The 20659-nt window shown below is 34.7% G+C and overlaps 1 protein-coding gene across 3 annotated transcripts; it reads left to right on the top strand.

Annotated features, from left to right (window-relative positions):
- The first annotated feature begins 4635 nt into the window (after positions 1–4635).
- Positions 4636–15598, top strand: LOC110692134 (probable serine incorporator). Of its 3 annotated transcripts, none has more exons than XM_021869131.1 (7): positions 4636–4769; positions 5040–5265; positions 7473–7712; positions 11807–11918; positions 12039–12213; positions 13122–13362; positions 14882–15598. In XM_021869131.1, exons 2-7 carry the CDS (start codon positions 5082–5084, stop codon positions 15169–15171), a joined length of 1242 nt encoding a protein of 413 aa, XP_021724823.1. In that variant the 5' UTR covers positions 4636–4769; positions 5040–5081; the 3' UTR covers positions 15172–15598. The 3 variants fall into 3 exon arrangements, with proteins under 3 accessions (XP_021724823.1, XP_021724824.1, XP_021724825.1); XM_021869132.1 differs by lacking the exon at positions 4636–4769 and adding an exon at positions 4780–4933; XM_021869133.1 differs by lacking the exon at positions 4636–4769 and adding an exon at positions 4789–4943.
- The last annotated feature ends 5061 nt before the right edge of the window (positions 15599–20659 follow it).

Consider the following 20659-nt stretch of genomic DNA (forward strand, 5'->3'; position numbering starts at 1 on the left):
ACGTTTCCCGAGGTTATAAATACCTCCCTTAATCCTCATTAAGGGGGATTACGCAAAAAACGCAGATTACACACATTAAACTCTCTCACCTAGAGAGACCCAATCACTTTAATTTCCGCACTAATTACTCCTTAATCAAGTACTAACTTGACCGTAGGAGGCGGATCTCCAATCATCCGGAGCATCCGTTTGTTTTGCAGGTACAGGCGCCCGGTTCCAGTTTCGGAATTGTAACTCTCCCGCAGGACATCAGAAAACCCCGAAACACTTAGCTTCAATGGAGGAACGACGAAGAGGGGAGATGAGTTGAATGAAGCAGCGTGCTAAGGAGAAGAGAGGAGGGGAAATTGTCTTCAATGGAGGTACCTCGCACCAGGCCACTTCAATGGAGGAACAAAGAGGGGAGCAAGTTGAATGAAGAAGGAGGAGGGAAAACGCAGAAGGAGGGAAAATGGAGGCCACTTGCGTTTTTTTTTTTTTTTTTTTTGCAATTGAATGAAGACGATGAACAGTGGAAGAGTAGGGAAAACCCGCAATTTTTTTTAAAATTTTGCAACGGTTAACCGTTGCCAAACCTTTACCTTTTATTTTATTATTTTTTTTAAAAAAAAACGCAGTTGGCAATGGTTAACCGTTGCCAATGTTAATCATTTTGATCATATTTAAAATGGCGCTCACTTAAGTTGGCAACGGTTTTCATGAACCGTTGCCATAGGGGGGTTGCCTATTTCTTTTATTCTATTAGTGTTATGAATTCAAGATCGCAGTTTCTGACAATCACGCCGGTAACCGTCAAACGTTGTCATTGATGAATTTCCATCCATTTCTAAAATTTTCATTAGAATTTTTAAGAAGCTTAGCTTGGTTTCGGTGGAGCACAGTTGGGTTAAAAGGGAAATGTAGGAAGGAAGCAGTTTTGAGTGAGAGCGCTCTGAGATATGATGAAACGTGAGGTTAATTATGAGTAACTGATTCTTAGTGGGCAACATTTTATGATATTGTGGTCTTACATACCCTAAAGCAACACTTTTTTAATTGTTGCATTGTAATGTAGTATAGATTGTTAATATCAAGGTAACAAAAAAATATTGTTGCCATTTACTACAAAAGATAACATGTATAAAAGTGTTACAATGTTTATTGTTTCCTATTCTCATTTTTTTTGTAGTGCATTAAAGGCCACCTTCCTAGTTGGCAATATGTCTGCCATGTGTCGTGACCTGATTGGTCCACCTTGGACCTCTCACGAGGTGACATGTGGCGGGCTCTAGTTGATCCACGTGGATGACACGTGGTAGGGCTCCATTGGTCCATGTGGCGGGGAAAAATCCCCTCATCACAACTAATCATGATACTAAATAATTATTAATAAAATCCTAGGCATGATACTAACATGATTAATATAACGCCTAAACATGATACTATAATTCAAAACACAATTCCTAAACATTATGCTAGTAAGAACAAATATTGTAGAATTAATTAAAAAAAAAGGAATAATTAAATCTACCTACTTCAATTACGAAACCTAGAAACTATATTATGAATAAACAGTTAGTAACTTTAATATAAATAATAAATCAAAAGAAACTAAATTAAATTTAAAAAATAAATTGACTTGAGATTGAAACCCTCAAGGTTTATGATCAACCTCTCACGCTGTGGACCGCCAATAGAGTTTCAAGTGAAGTATTGATGTCGAGGAGCACTCAGAGGAGGAATTTTGAAAGATTATGTAAGAGAGATGGAGAGATTTAGAGCATGAGAGAATATGCGAGCAGAAAATAGTGCATGTAACCCACAAAAGGCCACGGTATTTATAGAAAATAAATGGGAAAATGATATAAAATAAAAAAAATCGCGTCTAAATTAGAATTTCATCGCGCTAACTCAAAATCATCATGCGGCGACGAAAATCACGGCGTAACGATGAAAATCGTCACTGTGCGACAAAACCTGGCGCCATGCGTCAGATTTCAGTTTTTGTGTTTTATTAAAATTAGTCTTTTGCACGTCCCGATTATAAAAATTTATCTATTTTTATATGGTTTTTGAACGCGTTTAGATCTTTAGAAGTTCGTTTCAAACTCAAATTACTTTATGAATTAGATGATTTTTAGAAAATTGAGTTGGAAATTAAAACAAATGAATTGGGCTCAAGATTAAAATAAATATGGGCTACTAAAGTTAAATTAAATGGATCTAGAAATAAAATTAATTACTCCTTTATTTCAATACTAAACCCGAACTAAATGGCAATGAAAGGCTTCCCTCATCACCGGATTTCGGTCGGGGAGACATTTTTGGGTGTCTATAGTCATCGTCTTGCCATCGATCTTGGTCGTGGTTTTCTAGTCGTCAGTGATCGTAGATGTGGTGGTTCAGTTTCCCCCTTTTGGCTAGCTTCTTTAAGAGGCGTTGTGTTTCACTTCCTTGAGAAGCTTTTTTTTAGTAGTATTATGTATTTTTCTTTTTTCTTCTAATCTATTAGTCTTTTCAGTGATAGGGAAACTTTTAGGTTCTAATGATCCTTCCCTGTGAAGGGGGAATTATTAGGCATATGTACCTTACCTTACCTTTACCTTAAAAAAAAAAAAAAAAAAAAACCCACAACCACCACCTTGCATGTATAATTACAACTAGTACCATTAATTTCAAAGCCGTAAGCCAACCCTTGTCCGAATTCGACCTTGATCCGGTCGAAATTGGCAAAAAAAATTCTAGATCTAATGATTGATTTCCCTTCCCCTTTACATTTATCATGGTTAATATATTTTTTTTTTTTTAAATCTGATCTAAAATTTTGTTGTTTAGGGTGCACTAACACCACTGTCAGATCTAGAATTGTTGGTGGTTAGTGACTAGAGAAGAGAGATTTTTGAATGGAGGAGAGAAAGTGAAATGACAAAGTGTAACGGTGGTGGTGATGAGGAGAGACAAAGTGCATGTAACGGTGGTGGTGGCAGAGGCGAGGGTTGTTGGTTCAGGGAGCAAGGAGGAAGGAGGAGAGAGAATATATGGTGGTTCGGTGTTTTAGAGGGAGTTAAATAACTCTGGCTAGGGGCTTTGTTGGTAAAGAAATTAGAGTTAAGTGGGTGATTTTCAACTATTAAACATAGTTAAAACTATATGAGACATGTCCAAAAATAGGAAAAGACTACACATACAATGGTTGTATGTAGTAGCCCATATATAATATGTGTTGGTATTATTGTATTGGTCAGAAATTTGGGCCCCACTTTTAATTAATAAAAACCAAATTTCATTTTGAATTCCAACCCAAAATTTGAACCCCAAAATTTAAATTGAAATTGTTTTGTCATTTACAATGTAGCATTATTTTGTTATTTTTTTAAAAAAAAAACAAATTTATTTATTTATTTTTGTCTATCTTTTTCACCTGATATTTAAAAAAAAAAAACAATTTTTTTTGGTTCATCCTTTTCATCGTTGTTCAGCATTACTATATGTTTGGGAACAGTTAAGAATTCATTGTTAATTATATTGTAAGTATATTAGTCAAAGTAGATAAATAGCTTCCTATTTTGTAGCCTTTGGTTAAGCGTATGTTTTGTATATTGCTTCCTAGTTTGTAGCCTAGAATCAAGCCTTTTGCTAGGCATATACGTTGTATATATTCTGAGGCAATCAATGATAATGACTAAGGAAAATATTTCATAATCTCTCATTCATTTTTGCCATTTTCTCCAACCTTCGCATCTATTCCTTTGCATTTTATTAGTTAGTAAGGTAATGACTAAGGTAAATGCTTAATCAAGATTAATTTCCTTTGTTACTTCGTCAAGGTTAGTTACACTAGTTTATTAGTTAGTCTAAAACATAACTCTACCACCACATTTTAAAAGCAAGATATCATAATAAATAAATAATGCATAAAAGGGCACATACATGATAAAATTTATTAGGCAAGATGATAGTTAATAATAAGATAAAATTAAGAAGGAACTTATCTGGTTGCGTTCATATACCGAGGACAAATATATATAATTCAGTTGCGCCTTTAACAATGATCATAGCCCACAGAAAATACAGTTTAGTGTATTCTTCTAAATTGCCGGAGGAGAATTGCATAATATTTCCACCAACAACAATATACGTGGAGTGTGGCTTTCATAGATTTCGAATATGATTTTTAATCGGATGTGTAGAGTGATCACATTATGATTAACGCTATGAGCATTCCCTTGGTAATTAATTAAACATTCGATTAAGGCTTCATGGTGATGTATGCGAGTCTGATTGACTCATCGTTTCTCAGTTAGTAGTCGCTCTTCCATCAATTGCTTAATCGGCTATGGTTGCTCAATAGGCTAGGGCTTGGTGCTGATTACGTGTTATGAAATTAAAGAGAAATAGGAAAAGTGGGGGAGAGAATAGATTGATATTCTTATTATTGAATGATGTAGGAGTACATATGTATATATACATGTAATACAATTAGGGTTTCCTTGTAAAATAATAAGTTTAGTATATCTAGAATATCCTACAATAATCATAAGGGTATAATGGACATCCACTAAATACATATATTATCTAACAAGATCGGATTATTTCAGGTAATTTTTCCTATTAATTTTGTAAATTACAAACAAGTCCTTAATTTACAATTTTTTTTTTTTTCACGGGACTTTTGTAGTTGCTCTAATAATGTTCCTGAAGTCATCGTGATTCGGTAATTCCAACTCGCCCGTCAGAAGCCACAACCAACTTTATTGTTGACGCTTGATCGTTTCCTCATTCATCCAAAGGTTACTCTCTTCTCTCTCTTTCTCCTCCATTTCCATTTTCTATTTCTTCGATCTTTTCCGAAAACACGTTTTCAACCTCCAAATTTAATTCTAAAACTAATTCAATCCCCAAAAAACCCCAAAAAATTAGGGTTCTATTTCTATTACTTGATCAACCTTTCTAGGTTTTGCTTTGTAAAATTCCCTATCTATTTATGTCAATTCAAGCAATTTTATCAATTTATAGATATTACGTTGTATTCTGAATTACATAATTATATGAATTTTCAGGTTTTTGCAGTATTTGTGTGGTGACGGAAGAGTTCTGAAAGGATGTGGGCAGCTTCGTGTCTAGCGTCATGCTGCGCAGCTTGCGCTTGTGATGCTTGTCGTACAGTGGTCTCCGGGATCAGCCGCCGTTCAGCTCGTATAGCTTACTGCGGTGTCTTTGCGCTGTCCTTGATTGTTGCCTATATTCTTCGTGAGGTTGCGGCTCCTCTTATGGAGAAGATCCCTTGTAAGCTCCCACATTCGCCTATTTACGGGTCTTTTTGTATTTAGCTTTTTAGATTTGTTGCGAAATTGTCGAATAGTGTTAGTAGTTTGTTTGTTTAGTATAATAATTTCATGATATAGAAGATCATTTTAGTAATTAAGGTTTATTGGTTTGAAATTGATGAAGCTAAACAATAAGCTTTATATATGTTTGGGGTTTAAGATTGCTGAAGGATTTCTAAAGATTTGATGACCCACTAGCTTCCAGCCGCCCTGCGCATATCTTTCCGAAAAGTGTGTAGGCTTGCTTCTCATACCGACCTCCTATCAAGTTAGAGTTAGTGCACCACGTGTTTCTTCTTATTGTACAAATTAGAGTTAGGAAGGAGTCAAAAGACTGTTGAAAATGGTAAACTGACCAATCTTTTCTTTTTTTTTTTTATCACATTTTCCATGTAAGATACAAATTTGAGAAAGAACCCTCTCTGAATCTTATTGCATGATATAGCTTAATTTGAACCCATGATGGAAGCCCCAACTATGCATAAATGATGTATCCTAATTTGCGCATATCATACTAAGGCTATGTTTGTTTTGGTGAAAAACATTTTCTTGAAAATTTTATTTCCTTCATTTCTCCATTTTCCTTTATTTTCTCTCCTATTCTTCCCCTCCCTTTTACTTCTATATTCAAACAAACAAAGGAAAACCCTTTTAACAATTATGTTTTCTTTAGAAAATGAAATCATCTTTTTAATGCAAGCATTTATTTTGTTGCTATCTGTTTGGAGTCTGAAGTTAGAGGTGACCTTATGTAGATGAATGGCAAAAGAAGATACCAGAAATGAACTAGATTTTGTAGATTATTCCACTCTTGCCCTTGCTGAGTTTTTGTATCCTCAGACTAGAATCCTGGTATCTTAAACCTAGAATTGGATACTTGACACATAGTGGCTCCCTCCAAATGTTTAATGCTTCCTTTATTGCTCTCTTATACTTTTTCTTGAAGTATTCAGGCCACAATTTGTTGTTTTATACATCCCTGTCGCTCCTCTCCTTTTGTCATATGTAAGGCACACTTGTCATGATAAGTTCTGTTAGTTCTCATTTTTCTATCCCTTGTCACTCTCTACCTTGTCTCCTAGTCACATAGGATTAACTACATTAGTTCAATGTCATTCATATATGCGCAATATCTTTATGATTAAAAAAAACCCCATGATTGAACCCTCAATTTAAATAATTCATTGCTTGGCTTGTTTGGTTTGTTAAGCATGTCTTAGGTAGAGTTGCCAACACATTAGGCTCATTCGCACCTAGCCTCAAGCGTACTAGAGTAATGCCAAAGGCATATTGGATGAATTTCATTTCACATAATCTTTTAAAATTATGTCTCACTTCAACAAGGCCTGTACCTTACGCTTGCTCTTAGAACAATAGAATCTAGACTTTGGGACCCTTATTGCTTTATTGTGCCTTAAGCCTTCTAAAACACTTATTACTTTAACCTGGCTCAAATGGCTGGCACTTGGAACCCCTATCGCCTTAAGCTTTTGGGACTCCTTGCTGTAGTGTGCCTTAAAGTTTTTTTAAACACTGGTATCTCAACCCAATTAAAATGGTCCACCTGATTTCCTTATGATTTTAAATTTTTATCCAGCTTCTCTAATATTCTACTATTTAATTATTATTCATTCTTTTTTTTTTTTTTTTTTTTATATATATATAATTGTAAATATGTTTAAATCTGAATCCGGTGATGACATGGTTTCAACAGTACTCCTATTATTTACCAGTCATACAAGCAAGAATATATTTGCATATATTCTATCAGTTGTGAACTGTGATTAAAGCTTTATAAAGGCTAAGGGAATAAGGGGAATCTTTGATGCAATTTCTCAATGTCAATGAATTGGGGTTTAGTTTGAATTTCTTGATTTTGACTTCTTTTAGTTAATTCAGGTCTGAATCCTATGGCTCTGAAATGCTCCCAGGATCCAAGGACTGAGCATGTTTATTTCTGAAACATCTTGAGAAAACACTCATAATGTTTATAGAAAGCATGGATATAACAAAAAAGGATTTGGCTGTGTTGATTGAACACTTGGGGTGATATTATCTTAATGTATCCGTGTCATGTTCTTATCTTAGCTGCAATAGTCCTGTGGTTCCTACTGGCATTGTGTTTATACATAAACGTGGAAAGTGACATCTTCATTGTTTCCGCAGGGATCAATTATTTTCACCAAACACCTGACAAGGAATGGTTTCAAACAGATGCTGTGCTGCGAGTTAGTCTGGGAAATTTTCTATTTTTCACCATTTTAGCTGTCCTAATGATTGGTGTGAAAAACCAAAAGGATCCTCGTGATAGCTTGCATCATGGTGGATGGATGATGAAAATAATATGTTGGTGTCTCCTTGTACTCTTGATGTTTTTCCTTCCCAATGAAATCATCAGCCTCTATGGTATGAGCCTATTTATTTTTCTTGGATTTCCCCTATCAACTGCATGTTTGTTGTTGTCTCAGTTTCTTTCTTATAATTCTTCCCTCCCCCCTCTCTTTCTGGTTTAAGCTTTTGAACCCCCCCCCCCTCTCCCCCAAAATACGCCCTCTTTTTATTTATTTTTATTTTTTATTTTTCGATGAAGTGTTGTATTTACAATTTAAATAGGATTTGAAAATTGATGACACAATTACATAGTGTTAATTTGAGGAATTGTATTACTTGGGTTTAGAGAGAGCATTTGTTTGTCCTTTCATAAGGTTTTTATCTTTGTATAAATAAAATATATTGAGCAGGCATAATTTATGTAGTGTTTTGCTGATGTTTATTGATTTCTTATCATCTATGAAGTGATGGTTTGGCACCATGTAGAATATGTCTCAGATTGAGTGACTTGCTTTGATTTTGTAGTGTCTAGTATGGGAGTCCAAATTGGATTTGCATATGGATATGAAGCATATGGATTTGCGTGAAAATGAGTTATTTGATCGTAAGGGATGGAGGAGAAAGATTTTTGTGGATGACTATATGGAATAATCACTTTTGGTTCATGTAGCCGACCCCACTTATGGGATTAAGGCTTTGATTGATTGGTTGATAGTATGGGAGTCCTAATTTTCTGCCCCATAAGATTTCCCTACAACTTGTGCCACTCTCCCATTGAATCACATCATCATTTGTTTTAACTTCATTAATAAGTTTTCTCAAAGAAAAAAAAAGGTATTTTTATCCTTCTTTCTTGTGTTCATCCTGCCATGAAATCCAGCAAACTATAGCTACTTCAATTGGCGAGTCGAGCATTTGCGCCCGATTCCCAACCTCACCTGTATTGTTGGTAATTTGCATTAGCAATACTCTCATCTGGAAGTCTCCAAAAGCATCACCAAAATCTAAAAGATTGCCTGTGTGCTGGTTATCATTTATCAACCATTTGGAAACACTTGAAAACCTACCCTATTTTCCAAAAAGAATTTAATTAACCCCCTACAGTGACCATCTTTATGAACGACGGGAAAGAAGGGTGTGGTTTGAGTTGTAAAATCTGGATTTCAAAACTATTATTGCTATCAATTACCAAAAATGGTAGTGAAATTGGGTTGCTGAAAAAAAAAGGAAATATTACTTGGTGGTAATTTTGAATTTGAATTGGTATTGGGTATGGCTCACCGCTGGTGCTGACTGTGAGTCTTGCTGCTAAATGTATAAGTTCGGAAGGGCAATCAAACAACATGACTGCATTCTAATATTATTACAATGAATCCCAAAGATGGGGTTGGCTACATGAACCAAGATTTATCTTTTGTACTCACCAACCATGTTCCTCTCCTTTCATTTCCTTCATTTCAATCTAATGCCCCTGCAAGCCCAACTTCTTTATGTCCTTAACTCCTGAATTTTTATTTATTCATTTTTTTTTTCGTGTTTTTTTTTCGTATTTTTTTTTTTTTTTATTATTATTTTTTTTTTATAAAGTTAAAATAGAATAATGTATAATAAAACCCTGCTAATATGGATCAATGAAAAAAGTGGAACATAAAGTGGTAATTTTGCTGTGGGATCGAAAATTTTTCTCCCCTTTAATGGTTAATTGTTGCATCCCTTGTTTTACAACCTAGCACGGAAGCTTATGCTTAGTTTTATAAAGCTAGGTGAAAGGCACCTCTCCCCTACCTAGGTGTTACACATTCAAAAAGTGTTAAGAGGGTCAGAGGAGCACGCCTATTCAAGGTCCGATGCTCTGCGCTTTGTGCACTATTTGTTCAAAAGCAAGAGTGAGGACTTGCGGGGGGAAATTTGAGGTAAACCTTAAAACTACCCAAAAAAAATCCAAATCAACTCTTACCCTCCAGTAGACTAATTTGAGCAAAAACCCTTTATTAATTGCATGGATATACTTGATTTTAACCCCCAAATTGAAAGCCCTAACTATTGGAAATCCTAAATCACGGTTGGGAAGCGATTACGTTTCTGGTGAGACTCCCATGGTTGTTGGCACCATATCTACCAGTGGTCATCCTCGGTCAAGGAATCCCAGGTCTTTCTCTCTCTTCGAGCTGCACTTTTTTCTTCATTCTCTCCCTTTGTTCTTGTATTCTCCTCTCTTTTTCTGTCTTCATCGCCCTCTTCAATTTTCACTCTTCTGCTTTTCAATCTTGAAGCTTCTTCTCTAAATTCTTTCTCCTCTGATCTGCTGCTAAATTTTTTTGGTAAGATATTGACAGGTATCCCCACACTGATTTTACTAGTTACGTAATACCCCCTCCCCCTTCTGATTGTTTTAAATTGTTAATTTATTAATTTTGAAAACTTTTTATTTTACTATTTTTTTCATGCTTGAATGAAATAAAATAAAATTTCAAACTAAAAAATAAAGTTGCCTTGCACCTTGGGCTCTAGGAACCCTTTGTGCCTCGCGCCATGGCTTCAGGGACTCTTTGCTCCTTGAGTTTTTTAGCACTAAGATGCAATGTTGATAAATGGCAACATTAGTAAAACTTGTGAACCAGGAAAAACCAATAGTTGAACGAATTAGGATTGTCTACGTAGTCCCTTGTATCATGTCCCACAACAAAGGTAAACAAAATATCCAAATGTAATTGTACTGGATCTAATGTACTTGTATCAATGTTATTGTTAACTGATATCAAGATGGGAAAATTGGAATTATAATTGATAGTAACCCATTTGTTGATTAAATCAACTTGACACATTTATCTTAGTATACCTGGAGTTCATGGTTCTTGCTATGTAGTTCTTTATTCTAGTTATTCAGTGTTTTCATTTGAGATGTGATACTTGTTATAGAACTTTTGCCCTTGTAGATTGTCCTGTAGTAGTCTTATGTCAGCAAATCACTAAATTCAATATAAGCTCATGCAAAGTTATTGATTTGTTTTGTTAGGTCTTTTGTTATTTACTTTCTTTTTGCTATGACTAGCAAAATTATATTGAAAACTTAAAAGGCCCAGTTGGTTTAGGGGAATATAGAAAGGGAAACAGGCTAGATTTATACAAGTGAAGAAATCCCTTTATTTATTTGTAGGCTTGTAGCCTTTGTATTAAATCTTTCTCAACCTCCACCAAACTTCCTCTTCACTGTTTCCATTACCCCTCCTGCCTCCTCTATTCTCTCTCTCTCATGTATTCACCTTGATGGGCACATCTTATTGTGATGCCTTGACCCTACTACTCTTTGAACCAAGTTGAACTCTCTTTCATCAAGTGCACTCTTCCTCTACATATGCAATTTTCAGCTATGGATGGGCCATTGCATACCACGGCTTGATGATATCAAGTTGGCTAATACTTTGGCTGATGTATTTTGGTTGATGTCAATTTCCTAAAATCTTTATTTTTCTGGTGAGCTTCTCTATCTCTCTTGAAGTGGCAATGTTTTTTGATGGTGGTGGTTGGTGTGTCTGGGTGCAGAGGTTGTGGTGGTGGTTATCTAGAGGAGAGATGATTGCAATTATGGTACTTTTGTGAGAATAGCAATTGGAAGCAGACACACGAGATGTGGCTGCGGAATGAAAGTGGTGGGTATGGTAGTGTTGTTGACTTTGGGCTTATGCATTTACTGCAAGCAATGTGTCTGTAATTTTGGAAAGGGTAGGGTAACAAATGTAGCAATTGTGATTAGGTCCTCTAATGAAAATATATATTAATTCTTTGAACCTAAAAAGTTGGTAGATTCTAGTCTTTTCCTTAGGAAGTTTGATTTATATTAAAAGTATGCATAGACATCAAGAGGGGAATAGTGATTGCTATTAATGATTTTTATCTTGCTGTCCTAATTATGATGCCTTGGAGTATAGCATTTGCTGTCTAAGTATCAATATTGTCTTAAACTTTAGGTAAACGTCCTTAGAGTTGATTGTTTCTTGTTGCTAGTTTTTGTTCATTATTCAGATTCCCAAAATACCTTGCTATACCTAAGTCTGACATGCATTCAATACCTTTGTAGTGATCCTTGAAAAAGAATAAAACAGGGTTGGCTTTTCATTTTATACTGTTTGAATATTTGTAGTTAATGTTCATGTAAATCTGTTTTGCAGAGGCAACTTCGAAGTTTGGGGCAGGATTATTTCTTTTTGTTCAAGTTGTGTTGTTGCTAGATTTTGTTCATGGGTGGAATGACAAATGGGTTGGATACAATGAGCAATTCTGGTAGTTTGTCTTACTCTTTTATTGAACACCGTTATATTAATGAAAAGTAGCTTTTTCTTGATAAATTTTGTAATTTATGATCTTCCTGACTTTATGTTGTGAATCTCCGTGGAATCATAGGTACACTGCTCTGTTTGTTGTTTCACTCATTTGTTACTTGGCAACCTTTTCCTTTTCGGCTGTACTCTTCCATTGGTTTACTCCATCTGGACAAGATTGTGGGCTGAACACCTTTTTCATCGTGACAACCCTTATGTTTGCCTTCATTTTTGCAATAGTAGCTCTACACCCAGCGGTGAGTTACTCTTATACCAAATTTTCTGTTTACTGCTAAATTTTGTCCTTCATTCTCTCGTTCATTAAATCAGTTGCAGTATATGTTACACTTTTAAGTAAATTTAGTGTTACTTGTTGCATATCGTTCATCAAGACTAAAGCAGTCTAGATATTTCTTTCTAGTGCTGTACTTCACAAAGTTCAAGTATAAAGAGTAGACTTTTTTGCGGGTCTTAGGACAATTATATGTTGTGTCTTTACTTCTATCTTCTCCTTTCTGTGGCTTTTCTTTTGGTTTGGTGTTTTGGGTTCTTTTGTCAACAAATTATTATGTACATCAATTTGTTTTTTATGCTGCTGAATGAGCTGAACAAATCAATTTTCCCTTCGTCCGAGATTAGTTTTTGAACTTTTGTTTTAAGGAAACACCCCACTATTATTTTAATATGAAGTATATCTTTTTTTACTTAACCAAAAATTAGAGTCGGATACTCTCACATTCAATAGAAGTATACCCCACTATCTTCTATCACATCTACTATTTCAATAAACTAATACTCCAATCATCTCCTTTCACATCTACTTTTCCTATAAATTAATGGTTTATAAACAAACAGTTAAACATCTAAAACTATGTGTTATGATAAGTGTTAAAACTAATGTAGGACATAGGGAATATTTCGCAAGCAATTGCTCTTGTTTTTTTTTTTTTTTTTTTTTTTTTTTTTTTTTTTTTTTTTTTTTTGGGGGGGGGGGGTGTGGGGGGGAGGTTGAAGGTGATTTCGGGAGAGTTGAGTGATTAAATGCATAAAAGATAGTTATGTACAATTGTACCAAATTATGAAGTTTATAGTTTTTCCAAGATTATGTTTCTAAGTTGTCAACTGTATGGATATGATCAATTTTGCAATCTGAACTTTGTTGCAGGTCAATGGTAGCATTTTGCCTGCGTCTGTTATATCACTATATTGCATGTACCTCTGTTATAATGGACTTGCCAGTGAGCCTCGGGATTATCAGTGCAATGGTCTTCACAAGCATTCTCAAGCTGTTTCAACAACTTCACTTACCATTGGGCTGCTTACTACTGTGCTATCGGTTGTCTACTCTGCTGTTCGTGCTGGTTCTTCAACAACTCTTCTCTCCCCTCCTAGCTCACCTCGTGCTGGTAAACTTATGTGCTGTTTTGGTTTGGCAATTATAGCATATTTTCTTGGTTATACATTTTATATCACATGCATTGTTGGTGGTTTGAGAGTATACATATCTTTTACTCTATTAAACTAGGGTTACTTTTGGTTTTTGGTCAACTTGGTTTTGATGTATCCAATCCGTTCTGAATTTCCCACCAAATTTAGTCTAATCCAATCCGAAGTAAGATTTGGTTTGGATCCAATCCGATCCGAATTTTTCACCAAATCTAATCTGTTACAATCCAAAGTAAAATTTGGTTTGGATCCAATTCCTACTTTCTTTGCCAAACAATGTTATCTGAAAATCCAAAAATCTGCTTTTTTGGATTTTCGACCAAAAATTTGATATTGGTTCAAGATATTTGATCAGAATTTTCAAATATCGGGTACTTGTGGATATCATTGGAATAATATCCAAAGCATCAAAGTCTTTGGATCAATTATGAAAGCACTTAAGTCTTTAATGAAAGCGTTTACCTAATCACACAGCTCAAAACTCACGCTTATTTATATATTATTCCTTTTCTTCTTCTACTCCCCCTACTCTATCCTCTAATGAGACAAATTTTCAAAAATTCAAGATCCATTAGCCTACCTATCTTTTTTCTCCTGGTCTCCTCTCCTGTAATTGATCTCTTTCATTATTCCACAGTAAAATAACTCAAACGACAAATGCCCATCATAAATTTTGGATATGAATATATTTGAAATGTAATATTGGATCATATATCCGATCAGCGCTTGGCCCTACTTTTTTATAGTTCTAATGGCCCGTGATCCGTATATTTAAAAATTGTGATAAAAAAGAAATTACTATTGGCCTATATTCGCCCACAATTCTGATATATGCCATGAAAACATGGTTTTAGATGGGTGTGTGTGTGTGTTTTCTCTCTCTCCTTAAAATTAAGAAATATTTTCAAATCCTTATTTTTTTGTAAGTTGGTTTTGGGTTCAAAAACGAATGAAGTAGGAAATGATGATTATTTGGCTTTTTTGTTGGCATACGAGTGATACGGCTTGGGTATAATGAACACTTAGTTTGAGAGAAGGCTTTCTCACCATGTGACTTAAAAGTAGAGATCATGTGAGGATTAATGTTAGCCAACCCGGTAATCATTTGGGGACCAAGGCTTTGTTGTTGTTGATGTTGCTGCTGCTGCTGTTGCTGTGATCTTTGCTCAACTCTAGGATCGCTGTTCTAATTCCAAAATCCAATGGAGCTAGAGATTTACCATTGTTTGGTTTTGCACACAGCTGACTAAATTAGACTGGCATGTTAAGTTAATGCACTATTTATTTAGTTAATGTAACGGGCTTAGCTCTACATCTACTCTTGATGTGTTTGTTGGTGATCTTCTGCTGTTGGATCTTTGTGCTTTAGCATTTTGTTTATTATGGTTTTGTTAAGCTCACATGCAAAATATATGACTTGTTCTAGGGATTATAGTATATCAATTTCTTTTATTGACGTGTTCTCTGGTTTTTGTGAAGGTGCTGGAAGGCCCTTACTTCCTCTCGACAAAGCTGCTGAGGAAGAAGAAAAAGAAAAGGCTAAGCCAGTCACTTACTCTTACACTTTCTTCCATATCATCTTCTCTCTCGCTAGCATGTATTCGGCCATGCTTCTGACTGGGTGGTCAGCGTCTGTTGGGGAAAGTGGTAAGCTGATAGATGTGGGGTGGTCATCTGTTTGGGTCCGCATAGTCACCGGATGGGCAACTGCAGCTTTGTACATATGGTCCTTGGTAGCGCCAGTTCTTTTCCCTGATCGAGAGTTCTAATTGGCAACTTGTATGATGTTATCCGCGGAGTCATATCTATAGATGTTCTGCTGAAGTTCTATTGCTAATGCTTTGTTACAGCTTTGTGAAGAATGTTAAATTTGGTTATGCATGAGTATCCTACTCGTTGAATGCTCTTGTAAATAAGAATGTAAAATTTGCAAACACAATTGAACTGGAATGAGTGAATCAACTAAAGCCAAAACCACAAGCAAGATGGACCCAACGTAATATGAAATGATACTAGCCGAATTATTTACTCAGGGTTAGTCACTAAATCATCTTTAGGAAAGGGCAGTTGTTGAACCCATTTCTTTGGGGATGGAGGGTTGTGAACACGTAACAAAATTGTTTGCTTTTTAATACTTGTACTCCCTTTGTTTATTTTTAATTGCTCCATTTGCTATAAATGGATGCCCCTTATTAATTGCCCCATTCCATTTTGGGCCATGGTTCCCATCTTCTTAACCTCTATTTAATTTTTATAACTCAGTCATGTCACGGTATTATTTCTCCTCAGAGCTCCCTCCAACCCACTAATTACCCTCTCTCCTCTATCACTTCACTTTTTCTCTCTCTTCTGGTTAATGTTTTTTCTCTCCTCATTCAAAATAATGTCCTCTCCATCTATCTTCTTCTGTAATTTTCTTCCACCATTAATTTAACTCTCATCTCCCCCAACTACCTCTATTTTCTCACTACCTTTATAAAAGTAAAAAACCCTATTTTTTTTAACTCATTTGGTATTTTCTCTCTCCTCTGTTGATGAACCTAAAATTCAGTTCTACAATTCCAGAATTTTATTTTTTATTTTTCTGTAGAAATCTCTTTCTTAAGATCTATCCTTGTGTAATTCTCCTTCATAGTGTGGGTATTTGTTTGTTTTGATAGTTCATTCCCAAATTTGATTACCATGAATTTTAATTTCAATAATTTTCAAAAAAAAATCGACCCACAAATCTATGGTAAGGGCGGATTTGATTCAGAGCTAAATAGTGAGGATTATGTATTTTTGAAGGATAAACTTCAATTTTATCATAACCCATCCCAAGTTAACTCTGATGATGATGAAGAGGAGTTCATCCCCAACACCCCCCAATCGTTGTGTGTACGACATCTCCTCTAGCCCCACTTCAGGCACCTGACACACCGGAGACGGTGTGCATGAGTTATACCGAGTACCAGCTAAAGGAGGCAACAGTTCCAGGAGGATTGGGGTGAGGCGATCTAGGTACCAAATTTAAAAAGTGTTGAAATTTTAAAATTTTCAGAAAATTGTGTGACCTTGTGCAATTGTAAAGTTGGTGGAAAATGAGTTTGCTTTATAGTCAACCTCTCCCCCGCGTGAAGAGTTAATCTAATTATAAGTACTTCCCTCTCTCTCTAATTCATTTAATTAAAACCACTAATATTGACTTGGGATCACACTTCCTTTTCTTCCCTTACCAATTCTTAATAAAGCAGATTTGTGGGATGGGGCAATAAAAAGGGACAGAGGGAGTATTATATAGCAATTGCTCAAACTCAGATAATTGTTCAGCTAACCAATTTACATGAGTTAAAACAACCTTGTTGAAGATTAATATTCCTTTTTTTTTTAAAAAAAAATGCAACAATTTAACTATTACAATTTACATGTATAATTTATAATGTGTATCTTTGACCGTTAATATCTTATGTTATCAATTGTTAAAAACTGTTAAAAGTTTTATGTGAAAATATTTAAGAGTATTCCCTCTAATGATTGAACACTAGACATTAAATAAAGTTTTAGACAAATTATAGGGTGTGACCAATTGAGGAAATTTATAAGATAATTAGTGGAGGCATATTTAATTATTATGGAAAAATTGACATGAATATTATGACCTTTGCTCGATCTGCCATAAATAAACCACCTTTTGATAATACCCTAATAAAACGACCTTTGCACATGATTTTCCAAAAATAGGATAAAAAACCTGTAACCTGTGTAATAGGTTAAGGAAGGACACTGTCACATTACGATTAGTTAGATTTTTTTATTTTAATTTTAACATATTTCTTTTAAAAAAATATTTAATTTATAAAAAAATTAATTAAAAAAAAAACTCCTTCCCCACCAACCACAATCTTAATACATCCTACCACCACCCTCCCCCTCCTTCCCAGCCATCTCTTCCTCTCCCACCGCCTAATTCTGGCAGCTCATCCCCTTTCCCTCCAAATTCCGACCACCGCACCGCCTTCCCTTCCCTTCCCAAATCCGGCAGCCCCACCACATTCCTCTCCCAAATCCAACCACCCCACCCCCTTTCCCACCAAATTTCGACCAGTGCACCCCCTTCCCTTCTCAAATTTGACAGCTCACCACCTTCCCCTCCAAAATTTGGCAGCCTCACCACGTTCCCCTCCCAAATTCGACCACCCCACCCCTTCCCCTCCAAAATTTGATGGGAAGATTGTGGGAGATGGTGAAGAAGCTAAATGGGGATGGCGGTGAGGAGAGAGAAAGCGAAGTCGGAGAAATTCGGCAGCCCCACCACGTTCCCCTCCCAAATTCGACCACCCCTTCCCCTCCAAAATCCGACAGGTGGATTGTGGGAGATGGTGAAGAAGTTGGAAGGGGATTGTAATACCCCCAAATCTCCCTCTACGGAATATGTAGAAAATACGTATAAATACCGTAGAGATAGACTTGGGCGTATTACCGCCGCGTGATAACGCAAGGCTCATACTTTGAAAATACTTTTGCAGCGGAAATTCTTTATTCTTATTAATAAAACTTTAAATAAACTTGTTCATAAATTGTGACACAAAAACGACTCCAACTTTTCCTAAGCTAGGTAAAATTCCCGTGGACTCCCGTATGCATCAATCAACTTCCACCTGAAATATTCACCTGCTTACCATAAATGGTAAACAGGGCAAAGCCAAAACAAAAGCACGTATTAGCAATTATGCTAAGTAGGTTATGTGTAAGATAAGTAAAACATAATTTAAATCATTTAAGTTTAATTCAAAGAATTCCAATGCCATACTCATGTAAGAGCTTTTCCAATTCAATGCTTTCAAGACAAGTTTAAAACTCAATCGATTACGTTCCAAAACCATTTCCTCACTAAGTGTGCACACCCCCCAAGTGGTTTACTTTATGAACAAAGGCCAATCTTGAGGAAAGACTAGGTCATGCAAAGTCCATAGTCTTCTCTAATCCATTCCCTAAGTGGGATTCATAACCATATCGATTGATTTACTTAAAAGCACCTTTTAAAAAAAATCCATCATTCTTGAATATTAAGAAACCTGTAAATCAATTTTAATCCAATCCTTTTTAATAATTTTAATCATAATTCAAAGTCTATTTTGATTAACCAAAAATCATTAATTCAAACCATCATGAAACATAATTTTATAAGGAACATAATAAGATACAATTTCATGGACAACTTTCGAAGGTATCAAACCACATAACGTACCTTAATTCTGAATATCAATCAACACTTCGCACTTTCAAAGTTCAATCACAAATACACCTTGCAATTAACATAACCATACGGTTATCACAACATCTTTAGACATAAACCCAAATCTAATGTGCATGGACTATAAAACTCTTTTAAAAATAATATTTTAATATAAAATTATAACTGTGAAATAGGTAACTATATTTTAGAAAACTAACCATGAAGAAAACAAATGAATAGGATTAAAGGAAATTGAATTTGCGTTGGAAAGGATAGGCAGAACTTGCAGAGGTCATAACTCCTTTGATATAACTCATAATTGGGTGATTCTTGAGCCTAACCTCAAGTATTTTTCAAGAGCAATAATTTTTTGTGAAATATAAAAATCCAAAAACCGACCATAAATGCCAGAAAATTGGCTCCAAAGATATACGGGCAGATTTTCTTTTAGAAAAGAGGAAAAGAAAAATAGGAAAAGTTTGAGGGAAAAGAAGAGTAAAAGAAAAGAAGGGAATTGAGTTTTTGGTGGGAAGAATATGAGAGGTATGAGGGGGTATTTATAGGTGTTTAGGTGATGAGTTTATAGCAATTTAGGGTTGTATAATTTATGGAAATTTAAAGAATAGAAATTAGGGTTTTAAATGTATGGAAGGATATTAGATTTTATTTGATCATGAAATTTCGTTTGGTAGGTTTTGAGCTTGGAGTGCAAGTATAGAATAGGATCAAATAATTTTTATATTTAAGAATAGAAATAAGGAAATTTAAAGGATTTTATTTTTAATAAAATAAATTAAAAATCCTTTAGAAAATTCATGAGTGGCCGAAAATATTGAGCTAAATATTGTTCAATATTTTCGGTCCTCTTATGTTAGTTTAGGGATTTTGTAAAATAATTTATTTGCCTAAAATTAATAATCCAATAAAATTTATTTTGTGAAAATTAATACTTGAAAGAATAAAATCAGATTTTTATTAAATAATTGGGGTGGCCGAAAATTTGACTTATAATAATTAATTAAATCAGATTTTTATTATATAAAATCTGAAAATTAATTCGTTAAAAATATATTTCATGAAAATAATTAATTTGGAAAGATATTAAAACAATTTAGATTTTTATTCTATGAAAACCAAAAATACAATTTAATTAATCTACCGAATTAATATAATTTTGGTTTAGCTATTTAATTTTGAGAAAATCAAAAATACTATTTATAACATAAGTATAAAATAGTTTCATTTATTGGATTATCCAATTTAATTAGTTTTGTAAAATAATGATTTAGGCGCCAAAATTTAAATATCATTTTGGCTCCAAACTAAAATACTTCTTAGGAAAATAATTAATTTAGATAATACGTCAAAAATACGAGACTAAAATACTCTTTAATTTAGAAAATACCTTTCAAAAATACGGGGTATTACAGGGATGGCGGTGAGGAGAGAGAAAGCGAGGTTGGAGTTTGGGTGGGAGAGGTGGAGTTTAAGGCAAAAGGTGGTGGGGGTGAGTGGAGAGTGCGGCGGAGGGATGAGAGAGAATGTGGCCTAGGGGGATTTTTTTTTTAAAATTTAAATCAATTTTTTGTATTAAAATCATTTTTTTTTAAATAAGAAAATTGTAAAAACAAAAAAAAAAAAAAACTAACCAATTACAAAGGGAAATGTGTCATACTAAACCATTAAACAGGTTACCAACCGATTTTTCCTATTTATGAAAGATCATGTGCAAAGGTCTTTTTATTTGGGGATTATCAGAAGATGTTTATTTATTTATTTATTTTTATTTTTATGGCAGACAGGGCAAAGGTCATAATATTCATGTCAATTTTTGTTTTGTGTTGAAAAATATTCATATGCAATTGAAAAAAAAAGTTGCATGTGCAGGGTTGTAGGAGAAAAAAAATTTGTTTTTTGTAAGTGGTGTTAGGTCATGTTCTCTTCACCATACAAAAATTAGCATGTTTGGCCATACTATGTGGTCGCTTGCGTTTGGCCACACTATGTGATTGCTTGTAAAAGAATAATAACCCTTATAATTA

The sequence above is a fragment of the Chenopodium quinoa genome, unplaced genomic scaffold (assembly GCF_001683475.1).
Source record: "Chenopodium quinoa cultivar QQ74 unplaced genomic scaffold, ASM168347v1, whole genome shotgun sequence".
Taxonomy (NCBI): domain Eukaryota; kingdom Viridiplantae; phylum Streptophyta; class Magnoliopsida; order Caryophyllales; family Amaranthaceae; genus Chenopodium; species Chenopodium quinoa.